The sequence below is a fragment of the Zonotrichia leucophrys genome, chromosome 3 (genome assembly GCF_028769735.1).
Source record: "Zonotrichia leucophrys gambelii isolate GWCS_2022_RI chromosome 3, RI_Zleu_2.0, whole genome shotgun sequence".
In the NCBI taxonomy this organism is placed as follows: Eukaryota; Metazoa; Chordata; class Aves; order Passeriformes; family Passerellidae; genus Zonotrichia; species Zonotrichia leucophrys.
In genome coordinates, this window is record NC_088172.1 from 73,730,192 (window position 1) to 73,742,296 (window position 12,105).

Here is a 12,105-nt window from a genome sequence, read left to right on the forward strand (position 1 = left end):
CACAAGAACTTTTTTTCCCATGGAGCACAAGACTTGTCCTAAAATTCTTCTGCATGGCTTCTTCAAGTAGGTCCTTAAATTTAAACAGGGTCTTCGTTCTCTTATTCACAATACCTGCCACATGGCAGGTGCCAGGATGGGGCATCTTAATAGGACTTTTTTGCTGGTGCACTTTGATGTCACATCTGTTGTAACGAAGGTCCCAGGCTACCTCTGGCCTCCCAGGCTCAATTTCTCTTCACCATCTTGAAGATGTCAGTAAGGGGAATAAATATGAGGAATTTGTCCTAACAAGCTCTGCTTGCAAGGGAACAGCTTCCTTTAACCACAGACCAGATTGGCCATGCAAGAAAGTGGATCATGGAGCCCAAATTAATGAGTAATTGAATGACTGTTCTGCAAAAATGGAAACAACTTATAATCTGTGAATATAGCAGTGTGTGGCCAATCTACAGAGTTCTGTAAGTAGCAGGCATCCAAAGTATGCAGTTGACACCACCAGAATCCCTGCAGAATGAGGCATTCCCTCCAGGAGGAGGAAGATGGCAGTCAAAGTATGCTCTTGCATATGAACTTTTGACCCAAGTTCTGTTGAAGAAGGCACAGCTCATTACCCAGACTTCCAATGTAGGAAATACTGATGTTCTTATGATGCATCTGTGTGAGGACAGGTAGAGGATGAGAAAGCAGTTTGGCACTGTTGGTTCCCTAGGGGCACATGTCTGGAACATTCCAAGAATCAAGACAGGCAAAGAGAATTCAAAGAAAATCCTCCAGGCTGCAGGTTTTAGAGCAATGAGAGATCCACACAGGACCATGAAACTGTGTACTTTAACTGTGTTCCCTGGGGCTGCCTTCAGTAAACTGTTTGAGCAAGGCACAGACTTTACAACAACCCATTAGATTAGACCTTGTGGCTGCTGCAATTTACACTTTTCACATTGATGTTGGTTAGACATACAACAACTGAAATGCTATAGGTACTTGTCCTCTGTTCCAAAATATACAGGTCTCTTTAGCAACAGCCCTAGTCTGCATTCAACAGTACAGGTATTAATGAGCCAGAAAATACTTAATTGTACAAACCAGACTCAGCACACATAGCTTAGCTATACACACCTTTCAAATACACTGATTTCTTCTCAACCTACAGGGACCCCACTCTGCAGGGACATAACCAGTTGACTAAAGATTTGTGTGAAAATAGAGTCTATGATGTGAACACAGAAGACAAAGAGCTTGCTATTATCTCATTAACTATGAGCCCCTTTGACAAAGACCTGGGAGATGGGAATTTTGGGACCCCTTCCTGACATCTCCAGAGGCATCTCTGTCCATAGTAAATACCCTCAGTGCGAAGGGCAAAGATGATGAAATTTTTACCATCTCTGTAAGATGAACACTTAGTGGATGGTAAAGCTGGACCTTTATGGAGTGTTGTGGGAGGTTAATGTTGTTATTGGTAACATCATTGCAGTAATGCAGCAATGAATGTGGAGAGTTGAGTTTATTTTTACAACCCTAAGCAAGAGGATCCTGATTCTCAGATTCTCAGCAACCAGACTTGTCATTAATGTAATTTCTTTGATTTGGGGCAGTAATGGGACAGTGCAAGGTTTCCTCCCTAGGTGGGGAATAGCTGTTCAGAGGAACACTTACTGATCAGCAGGGACTGAAGACAGCCACTTCTGAACAAATTTATTTAATCCAGCTACTACCTGAAAAATGCTTGGCAAACAGAATCTTATCTGTTGTTCTTTAACAAATATTGTAAGGCTTAAAGATTTCATCAACAAAGCAAAAGTTTAGTGCAGAGTTCTACTTTACAGTTTATATCTGGTTAAGATCATAACAAAAGGAAAGTGAACTTACAGGGTCTCAGCTGGATACACATGAGTGCTGAACAAACAGAAGGTAATGACAATAGAGAAAGGGGAAGAATGTTCCTCTGTTGCCATTTTTATTGTCCTTGTTATGAATTTTTATTGAAAGTTACAGAGTTAAATTTTAGCAGTGGTGAATGCATTGTTCCTTCTGTTGCTCCTTGAGCTTTATTCATTAACTGATGCAGAGAGCTGGTTTTTTCCCCACCATTATTTACCTGTAGTTTCTGACAATGTCCCTCACAGACCTCACTGAGTATAGAAATAATAGTTGTATTTGAACAGCACTAATACAAACTTGGCTCCTAATAAGGGACAGTACAATACATATTAAATACAAGGTAGAAAGGCATGCTTCCAGAGCTACTTATTTTAGTTGGCTTTTATTGGTTTTGAAGCTATTGAGAGAAGTGAGGATGACAGATTATTTCTTATTACTTATAAGTGAAAACTGAGAGTTAATTTGTCCAAAAGTTTCTAAAACCAAGGCCTTCATAAATGCAGATAAGTGACAACTGTAGAAAAGATATTACAAAGCCTTTGCACCAAATAGTTTCCTATAGATGCCAGTAAGAATATTTTTGTTTAAAAATAAAACCTGTTTGTATTACAAGCATCTCTGGGGAAGGAAATACATGTACTTTTGCCTCTGACAGTTCTCCAATTACCATTTCTTCTTCTCTTTTCTGAATTTTATTGAAGTTGCATTCCTTTCACTGAGGTTTCCATGGTTATTGAGCTCCTGAAGATTTCATATTAGCCCAGGAAGCCACTCTTTCACTGTGACTCTGAATGCAGGTGTTGCTGCTTCTTGTTTTGTAGGAACTTAATCTGGCGAGCCCTCATCACCAAATTGGACTTTATTTCCCATCTTGATTTGTGTATTTTTTTCTCTAAATTCAAATGTTTTTCCTGCGCTCACCTTTCTGTAAGCATATAACAGCACAGGACTTGATTGATATTATCTGTCTTGGGGGTGAACATTGCATGTAAAAGGTGTAAGGGTTCAGCACATCTACCTGTAGGTCACTTTTTCTAACTTTATGTCACAAATGTCTGCATTTTGCTGTTCAGCATTTCCTCTTGTATCTGGATCACTGTAAAGCCTTTGCTTCCCCTGTGAGAACAGGCAAGGTGTGAGCAATGAAGTTCAACTTCTGTGTTATCCTGAGAAAACAGAGCAGACTTTCTCTTCATTTTTTAGCTTCCAGCTGACATTGCCTCCTATGGGAGAAACAGTTTCTGGTTACTGCAGGCCACCTAGCATGGCTTACATAGGGAATGTGTTCTTCCACAGCTAGGGACTAATGTCTGTGGGTATAAAAATTCCTCAGAATTTAAATGGCCCTTTCTCCTCAGCATCAAGTGCCCAGGTTCTGAAATTAGGATGTTACACAGACAAATTTATGGAGCTTGGAGGATTCCCTTGTTAAAATACTGCCATCACATCCAAAAGAAAGGGTCATCATTATTCTCTGTTGTCACTGGAACTCTTCCTCTCACTGGGTATTGCTACATCATCTCTGCTAGAAGAACATACCCTTGGCAATTAGAAACAAAGAGATTTATCTCTTGGTCTGGGGGGGAGAGGGAGGGTGTAAGCTCTGCAGTATCTGCTACTGTCTCCAGTGTTCATTTAGCTGTTTTGAAGACTAAGTTCTAGTGGCAGATCCCCTACTCCAACTAATCCACTAGTTATGCTGGAGAGGTGGTACATTTTTGAAGAGGAAATCAGAGATATCACCAACAAGTGCATCTCATGATGTACTACTTTGCCAAAAGATATTGCATCCCTTTGTGGTTTAAAAGATGGGAAAACAAGTGTCAGTCTTTTACATGATAAAATGCAAGCAACACATTTCAACATGCCACTTTTCTTTATGGGTTCTCAGTTCTACCCCATCAGAGCCACAAGAGTTTTGTGAGAACATTTTCCTGAGATCCCAATGCACATTGCCAATAGGAAATGAGGGAAAAGGACAAACCACTTTCTTCACATTGGTGTAGTAAAGCCAATGCATACATTCTCTCAGCAGTTTCTTTTACCTCTGTTTCCAGTGCATTTTTACAGTTGTTTCCAGAATATGTATTCTGGTGTGACATCAAAAGAAACCTGTCTTGGCAAAAGAGCAACAGAGAAAACTCATGGCTTTTTAATATAAATAGTAAAAAAGCTGTAATTAAATAGCTATAAAAAGAGTAACTGGCTTTACTCTGTGTGTCACCTGCTTTTTGTGCTAGATGTTCTTAGACTAAACCGTTGGGGGTTTTCCCCATTTGAGCCTTGGAGGGCTACTGTAATAAAAAGGTCAATGAGAGCAGCATTGCATTATGTCTCAAGATGAGACAAGCAATGGAAACAAACTGCATCCAAACAGCTAAATCTGGGGCTTAAGCCAGTCTCTGTACACTGAAAAATAGCTATCCTGAGCAAACAGACATGTCTTATTTCCTGAACATCAACAAACTGTGGCTCTGGGAGAGCTCTTGTATTCTTTCTTTTCTTTTCTTCTTTCTTTTCTTTTCTTTTCTTTTCTTTTCTTTTCTTTTCTTTTCTTTTCTTTTCTTTTCTTTTCTTTTCTTTTCTTTTCTTTTCTTTTCCCTTTTCCCTTCCTTCCTTCCTTCCTTCCTTCCTTCCTTCCTTCCTTCCTTCCTTCCTTCCTTCCTTCCTCCTTCCTTCCTTCCTTCCTTCCTTCCTTCCTTCCTTCCTTCCTTCCTTCCTTCCTTCCTTCCTTCCTTCCTTCCTTCCTTCCTTCCTTCCTTCCTTCCTTCCTTCCTTCCTTCCTTCCTTCCTTCCTTCCTTCCTTCCTCCCTCCCTCCCTCCCTCCCTCCCTTCCTCCCTTCCTCCCTTCCTCCCTCCCTCCCTTCCTCCCTTCCTCCTTTCCTCCTTTCCTCTCCTTATTGCCTCCTTTCTTGCCTTCTTTTTGTCTTGAATGGATTGAGTCAAGCGCTCTGTATTTAGAGTGGTCTTCTTCCCACTCCTAGTTATACAAATTCTCAGAAAGTTCTCCCCTCATGATCTCAATGATAGTAAACCATCATATTTAGCATAACAATCTGTCTCTGCAACTTTGACAAAGCACAAAGAACTAGAGACAGGTTCTGAGTTTTCCATTAAATCTGAGCTGAATTTCAGTGCATCTCTGTGTTTGTGGGAGCTCTGAAGAATGGCATTGCTTCTCAAGGCAACAGCTTAAGACCACGTGAAAACTGGCTATGGTGGGGTGTTTTTAGTTTTGTCCCTGCAATATTGAGTGCAACTTCACCACACAAATAGGTGTTCCAACAAAGTTGAAACAAAGTCCTTAAAGCTGCACTACTGAGTTTTTCTTGGCTGTGTTACTATGGATTAAAATTTCAGTCTTTGTTACCGGTATCCAAATAGACCAAAATATAGCCTTATTTGTAAAATCTATTGCAGTGCATAAAACTTGAATAACTCATCGATGTGGAAGACCTCAGCGAGCTTCAAATTCTTGCATTATCAGCTCAAAACCAAACCTCTAGAAACCCTTAGAACTCCTCTCTGATTATTTTAATCACTAGGGTGGTGTCCAGAGGCATACATCGCTGCACACCATAAGGCAAATCTTATCAAGAACAAATCTGTTCTGCACTGGGGGATGCTGCTATCTTGGCAAGAAAGAGACTGCTGTTGACAGCAAATATTCAAGGGCTTTCCTCTACTTGAAACATTTTATTTTGAACTATTTTTTATGCTACCATTTAGGCAGATATTTGCAACAGGGAAGCCTCTTCTAAAAGTCTTCAAGAAAAATAGTGCCCAGAATAAAAGAAATTGGTTTAGTATATGAAAACAAAGAAGCAACATGTGTGTGTTTTTAAGGCTGCAATTTCTCCAAGATAGTAGCAGGAAAAGATAATTTTACATCTCCATGCAGAAGCATGCCTAGTTTCACTTTTTGTGCTCTGAACAATATGGAAAAGTTCTGACTGCTGACTCTTGCTAACTCTTGCTTGCATTACTATAGACAAGAATTAACTACTTACACCCACGGTTTTACAGTTTTGGTCATTTCAATGACATGACTTGCAGCTGGTTGGACACCTCTGTTGGATCTTTGACAGATAAGTCTTCTTTAAAGAGACTAAAAAGTTTTTATACTGCCTTGTGAGCCAGTGCATCACTATTTCTGAAGCTTTTCTGTAGACAGGATTCCCTTTGAAGTCAATGGGAGTTCTCTCTGAATAAGAGCTTTAGGATTTGGGCCTCAGGACACAAATGCTGTGATCAATCTTTTGAGCATAGTGAGTAACATTTTCTTGGCTTTCAGAACTACACTAAGCCAAACAGTAGCCCCAGGGATTCAAAATAGGTTAAATGAGAGAATCTGCTTTCTTTCAACCTACATCTTTCTTTAGCTTTTAAATCAGCATAGTCCCCATGCCTAGTACTGACCTGCCAAAAACACCCTCCAACAATAAGAGCAGATGTTTTAATAGTTAGTTTTATAGTCAAACCTATCATGGCATGAGATACTATGGAATAGAGTTGCGTGCAATAAAAAACAAACATACTTGATGTGGACTGACCTGTTTAAAAGTTGAGACATGAACATACAGTCTGGAACAAAAGACTTGAAGACTGAGAACTTTCTTAATTATGTTACAGGGAGGTCTGCAGGCACTGATTTCAATCAGATCATCATAGTACAAAACACCGTGCAAACATCAGAATTAGTGATACAAAAAGTTGGCAACACAAGTAGGCAAGACTGATACTCCCTGTCTCCTATTCTTTATAATTCCTCTGACTTTGTACATGGAAAGGTCAGGTAGCAAGAGACTGTGTGACCTTCCAACACCTCTCACAAAGTCCAAAATGAAACCTGTCTCTCAACCTCCTGTCATTGTCAAGACTACTCTCCCTCTTTCACACAATTATAAGTGTATTACTGGACCTAAAACATCCTGACTTCCCATGTCCATCCCAGCCTTGGCTGAACTCCAGCATCCCCAGCCACTTTCCCCCATGAAATTGAAGGCCCAGGCTCTTCCTGTTGCCTGTGATGAAGGTTTTGCCCATGCTGATTTCAGTGGTAACAAGTGATAAATCCCACCCTGATAAAGGCAACTGTCTGAGAGTGCAGCAGGGCATCAGGAGTGTGGGGCAGAGCAAAACTCTCTTGAATTTTCAGTCTTCATAAGATATCACACAACTCTATTAACAAAATGACACGTAAGAGAACCAAGAGAAAAGACCAACCGAAACAAGAGAAAAAGGTAGCAAATTCTTATTTCCTAAACAGAGCTAAGAGCCTGAACATTTTACAGCCTCTTACCTGTGTGATATTATGGATGGAGGTGCACAGATGAACAGCCCAGTTCTTTCCCTGGAGTCCCAGCTCTGATGCTGGCCCATTAGCATTTTGATGGAGGAAGTCCTGCAACCTCTGTTTCTGCCCACAGCCAGTGGAGAGTCTCAAGCAGCTGTAAATATCATGTTGGTATGCATTGCAGTCTTCAGAAAACACTGAAGTCTTCAGGTGTGAATACATATGGGACTATCACTAACAGACAGAAGAGTGTTTTGGAGAAGTAACTTCAAAGATAATGAAGGAAACACAAAAAGCAATGTATTACCTGAGGTAAGAGCAACTATACTCCCAAGCACAAGCTCAGCAGCTAGAAGAATTCCTCCACAGTATCAGCAGGACTGAGGTCTCCACTATACACCAGATATGTCCTGGCACAGCTGAACCTACTTAAAATTTTAAACAAGTAAATCCTTGTCCAGCCTACAACTCACAGCAGTGATGTAAACAGCCTGCTGATTCAGTTGTACATGTAGATGGTTTCTAGTGTTTGCTTCTTTGATTTCTTCTCTTAATTTTGTTTTCTTTTTTTACATCTGGATAATGAGTTCCCTTCCCTCTCCTTCCTTCAGTTAGGTAAAAAAAACCCCTCTGACTTGCCCAGTTTCTTCAATGCCTTGGCTCTATGTCCCTGTGTGAAATCCAGGTGCTACACTGGTTCCTCCCTGGAGATTTCTGGTTTTGTTCCAGTCCCTTACCTTGGTTCCTGATCTTGAGGGAAGAGGCAAAACAGCCAGCAGGGAGAGGCATGTGATAAGAGACAGCTCAAGACCACTCAGCAGTTCAATCGGTTCACCTCAAAGAAGAGGATAAAGTAACATATTTTCCCTTCAAATTTAGAAACAAAGAGGGGTTTTATTTTCACCAAAATGGTTCCCTAAGTCTCCTCTCCCTTTCCCTAGGGTAGGGGTCCCTGCTCATCCCCAGGGAGCACAGAGAAGCCAGGCACCCAGTCACCACCATGGGGAAATGGGAGGCCATGGGCTGGCAAGTCATGAAGGGCCTAGGCAAGGGAGCAGCCTTGTGTGGCCCCTGCTCAGCCTCCTCTGGGGTGACCCATGGGGCAGCTGCTGCACGAGCCTTCAGATCACTCTGTTTGAGCCCAGCTGGCAGAGTGCACTCAGGTTTTAGCATCCTACAGAGTCTGAGATTGGTTCTTGACAATTCTTTCACCCCTAGTTTGGAAACTCTCTGGGCAGTAAAAATTGCTTACTTATGCCCAAAGAGAAGACTGCATCTTGCTTTTGTCTGTCCTGTTTGCACATATCTTTCTTGAGGATGAGTATAAGAAAATGGAACTGGAAGATCTGCTGTACAATAAATTCGGACACATTCACAATCTCACTTTTTTATTGCCAGAATACTCTCTTTCCTTGCATTTGAGGATTGCAAAATAAAAAATTATATATATTATAAAAGAATGCATGTTAATCTCCCATCTGCACTATGAAAGGTAACAGTGTTGTATGTGGACATCCTGATTTGACACAGCAACAGCTGAGGCAGCCTCTGGGGAAACACCACTAGAAACAAACTGTGCTCTCTCTGGAGCACTGGGAGCTATGAAATGATATCCTGAAATAAGCATCTTCCTGCTGATATCCAAGATGACACTGACAAGGACTCCAAGACTTCATATGAATGAAACTTGTACTCACACCAACTGTGTCAGAAATCCAGTATAACACACTTCCACATCAACTGGAAGAAAGATTAATCTAGAGAAAATAATTTCAGCTTTGAAAGAGAGACTGAAGAAGACTAATAAAAATGTATTTTCTTAATAGGATTTTGTTGATCTTGTGTTAATCTTCAAAAACTTGTATCTTCCTCCAGTGTAACACTAATGATAGCCTTTGTTTTTCCTTCTTACTGGCAATGAAGTTGGAACACACAGTAAACGTGTTAACCAGAGTGCATTGCTGAGTCTTAGGAGCAGCGCAACGATGTTTCCCAGATGCAGCTTAGAACTGTGCAATTGTTGTCTACCTGCATTAATTTGGGTTAGAGAAGTAAAAAGTGAATCAAAAAGTGGTCTCTTTCAGACTGCTTCCACCACCCCATTTAGATCATGCTAATCTCTTCTGTGTGCAGCACAGCAGGTCACTTTTAGCTGTGCATGAAAACAGTTTGTCTGAGCTTCCAGCCCAAAGGAAACAAATGGGTAGGACAAAAGACCTGATATGAGGAGGGGTCCTTGGCTCTCTTCTCAGCACTGCCACTAGAAAGGCATGACAGGGAGCAAGGCACTCAGTGCCTCTCTGTGGCAGTCTTCCCTGGATTTCAGCCTTTCAAGAAGGCTGTGGATGACACAGACCTGGATCATGCAGATGGAACAAAGGAGAGGTAGAACATAGTACAGGAGGAAAGCAAACTTGACAGAGAGTTGTAAAAATGGGGTGGAGTACAAAGTACAAGATGTTACTCTTGAGGAGCAAAACACACAATCTCCTACAAGCTGAGACCTCATCAGCTGCTGGTCACATGTCAGAAGATTATGTACAGCAAGAACTCAAAGGGAAAGAACTTCAACTCAAGTTAAAGAACAGCAGTACAGTAACAGAAAAGTATCAAACTAGAAATAAGAAGAGCTGTGAGGTTTGTGGTGGTCTGCTAGCAAGTAAAACTGAGACATCCATTCTACACTAATATCTTTCAAAAAATGGTGCTTCATCAGTTTATGAAAATCAAATTCTCATTCTGCGATCTTAAGTTTTAAAGAGTTGAAATTACTGACTTTCAAACTGGTTACAAAAGTTGAAATTACTGACTTTCAAACTGGTTACTGGTTTGCCTATAGTAACCAAAATGTTCTCAAGGATTAGGTTAACTATGGAAATGGTTGGAGTGTTCCCTGCACATTTAAAATGAAAGCAAAATACCATGTCAGTGGATTAGTAATATAAACTGGAACTAATTGGTCCAGTTCAATTGCTTATGGTAAACAAAATACAAATACTTGAAAAACACTAGAAATTACAGAAAGTTTATTTGATCTATTATATTACTTCAAAAGGTGTAACCTACCTGGTTCCTTATTAGTTAAACACAAAAAAGGACTACAGTTAAATATAAAAGCTTCATCTTACTAGTATTAGTCACCTTAAGATACTCACTTACCTGCTTATTACATTTTCATGGGTCTCATTTTCTCTTAGTTTTTCAAAAGCAATCATAAAGTTATTTCTTGACTTCATTAACATTATTTTTCCTGCTATTTTCCAACAAAATTCCATGATTTCTTGTCCAGACCTTACACAGTTTTTCTGTCAAGAGCTCTTTTTCCAGGTGTGAAGATATTTTTATATGTATATACACACACTCAGAACCCAAGGAAACGTAACTACGCAGATTTCATTTTAATTATAAGCACCGAGTCACAAGCTGAGCTTTGTTATACTTTAAAATACAAATTTCAACTATCTGTCAAGCCACAGTGCTGTTACCAAAAGGCATCTCAGCCATTAAAAGGGAAGGTCTTGGTTTCATCTACTACCAGCTTTATACGGTAATCTCTGTAGTGAAGGATGTCTGTTTCTGGATCTAGAGCAACAGCAAGCATGTCCTCCATCTCCTCCTGAGTAAAGGGCTCACCTGAAAGACAGAACAGAATAACATTTTATCTTGGTAAGTGTCCTTTCAAGGCAAATTCCACTGCCTTTCACTTGAAAGGATCTCCTTTTGATTCTCACACAGAGGAGAAAAGGTACAAAACTAGGTATCTTATTCCATCCCTTTTGACAAAATAAGTCCTACACACCAAGTGAGCCAGTCTAAAAGGAAGGAGACAGAGGATCTGGATCTATCTGATCTTCTAGTTCACAGACACCACAACAGCCTGTTCCTCTCTGCCATGGATTTTGAAACAACTATTTTTGTCAATTTTTCTCCTGTGTACATTCGAATTATTATCTCTCATTTGGCTCTCCTTGCACTTGTATTCATATCATGAAAGAATTCTGGTTTTTCTCTTCAAAGCTGTTGATGGCCTACTTCACCCCTCAGAGAGCCAGGTTACCATCTGATGCTAGGTCTTGCACAAAACCTGCACACCCTTTTGAACATGAGGCAGGTGGGCATGAGTCAGCCACACAAGAAAAGCAGGCTCTTCAGGAGATATTGAGGATTACAGAATGTACAACTTAAATCTTGTCTTTGAATCTCTTTGTTTGCATGCGGCTCTAGAAGTAAGATCAAGATAATGTAAGAATGAATGAGCACTGAAACCACTGAAACATCCGGAAATCTAAGCTGCAATTTTACAGGACAGCAAAAGAGTCACATACTTAGTGAGCACAGAGGTGTGCACAGAATCACAAAATATCCAGACATGACTGAATTGCAAATAAGGATAAGACTAAAAAAGTCTATTTTATAATGTCTGCAAGCAGGCAGATAAATGCTCTTTCCCTGCATCACTGACCAGTGAAATGTCCCAGTCTGCAGCCACTCATCACAGCGACAGCACTGTTTGAAGACAATGTATCTGCTGCAGGTTTTGGCCTGCTGGGTAAGGACCTGAAGGTGCCATATACATAAGTAATGTTTTTTACTTAAATACTGATATTACACAAGTCATGTTACCTCCTTGAGTCAAATGTTTGACCAGGTCGTCTTTGGTAATATATCCACACTTATTCTCATCCAAAGCCTTTAAAGAAAAAGAATAAATCTTGTGGTTTTAAGCTTATTGTATCAAAAAGCAGCAACTTCTTCTACCAGCAATTAGGTACTTGAATATTTACAGATATACAGACCTCAAATGCATGTAGAATAACATCTTCTGGAATAGGTTGGAATCTGAAACCAGAGAATCAGAAAATCACTGTTTGCCAGTGTTCTGAAAAAACTAAATATGAGTACTAAGGGAAAGGAAGGCTTATATT

General features: G+C 40.2%; 1 protein-coding gene across 5 annotated transcripts in view; it reads right to left on the minus strand.

Moving 5' to 3' along the window:
- Window positions 1-1,857: 1,857 nt before the first annotated feature.
- Window positions 1,858-12,105, minus strand: part of EFCAB2 (EF-hand calcium binding domain 2) — a 38,102-nt gene continuing 27,854 nt past the window's right edge. The window contains exons 5-9 of one of the 5 annotated variants that reach the window (XM_064708813.1): window positions 11,977-12,019; window positions 11,804-11,870; window positions 10,340-10,813; window positions 7,187-9,208; window positions 1,858-3,107 (exon numbers count right to left, since the gene is read on the minus strand). In XM_064708813.1, the coding sequence (XP_064564883.1) occupies window positions 10,677-10,813; window positions 11,804-11,870; window positions 11,977-12,019 (247 nt within the window). In that variant the 3' untranslated portion in view covers window positions 1,858-3,107; window positions 7,187-9,208; window positions 10,340-10,676. Of the gene's footprint in view, window positions 3,108-7,186; window positions 10,814-11,803; window positions 11,871-11,976; window positions 12,020-12,105 lie in introns of all 5 variants that reach the window. The other 4 variants (XM_064708816.1, XM_064708814.1, XM_064708815.1 and 1 more) reach the window with 4 other exon arrangements.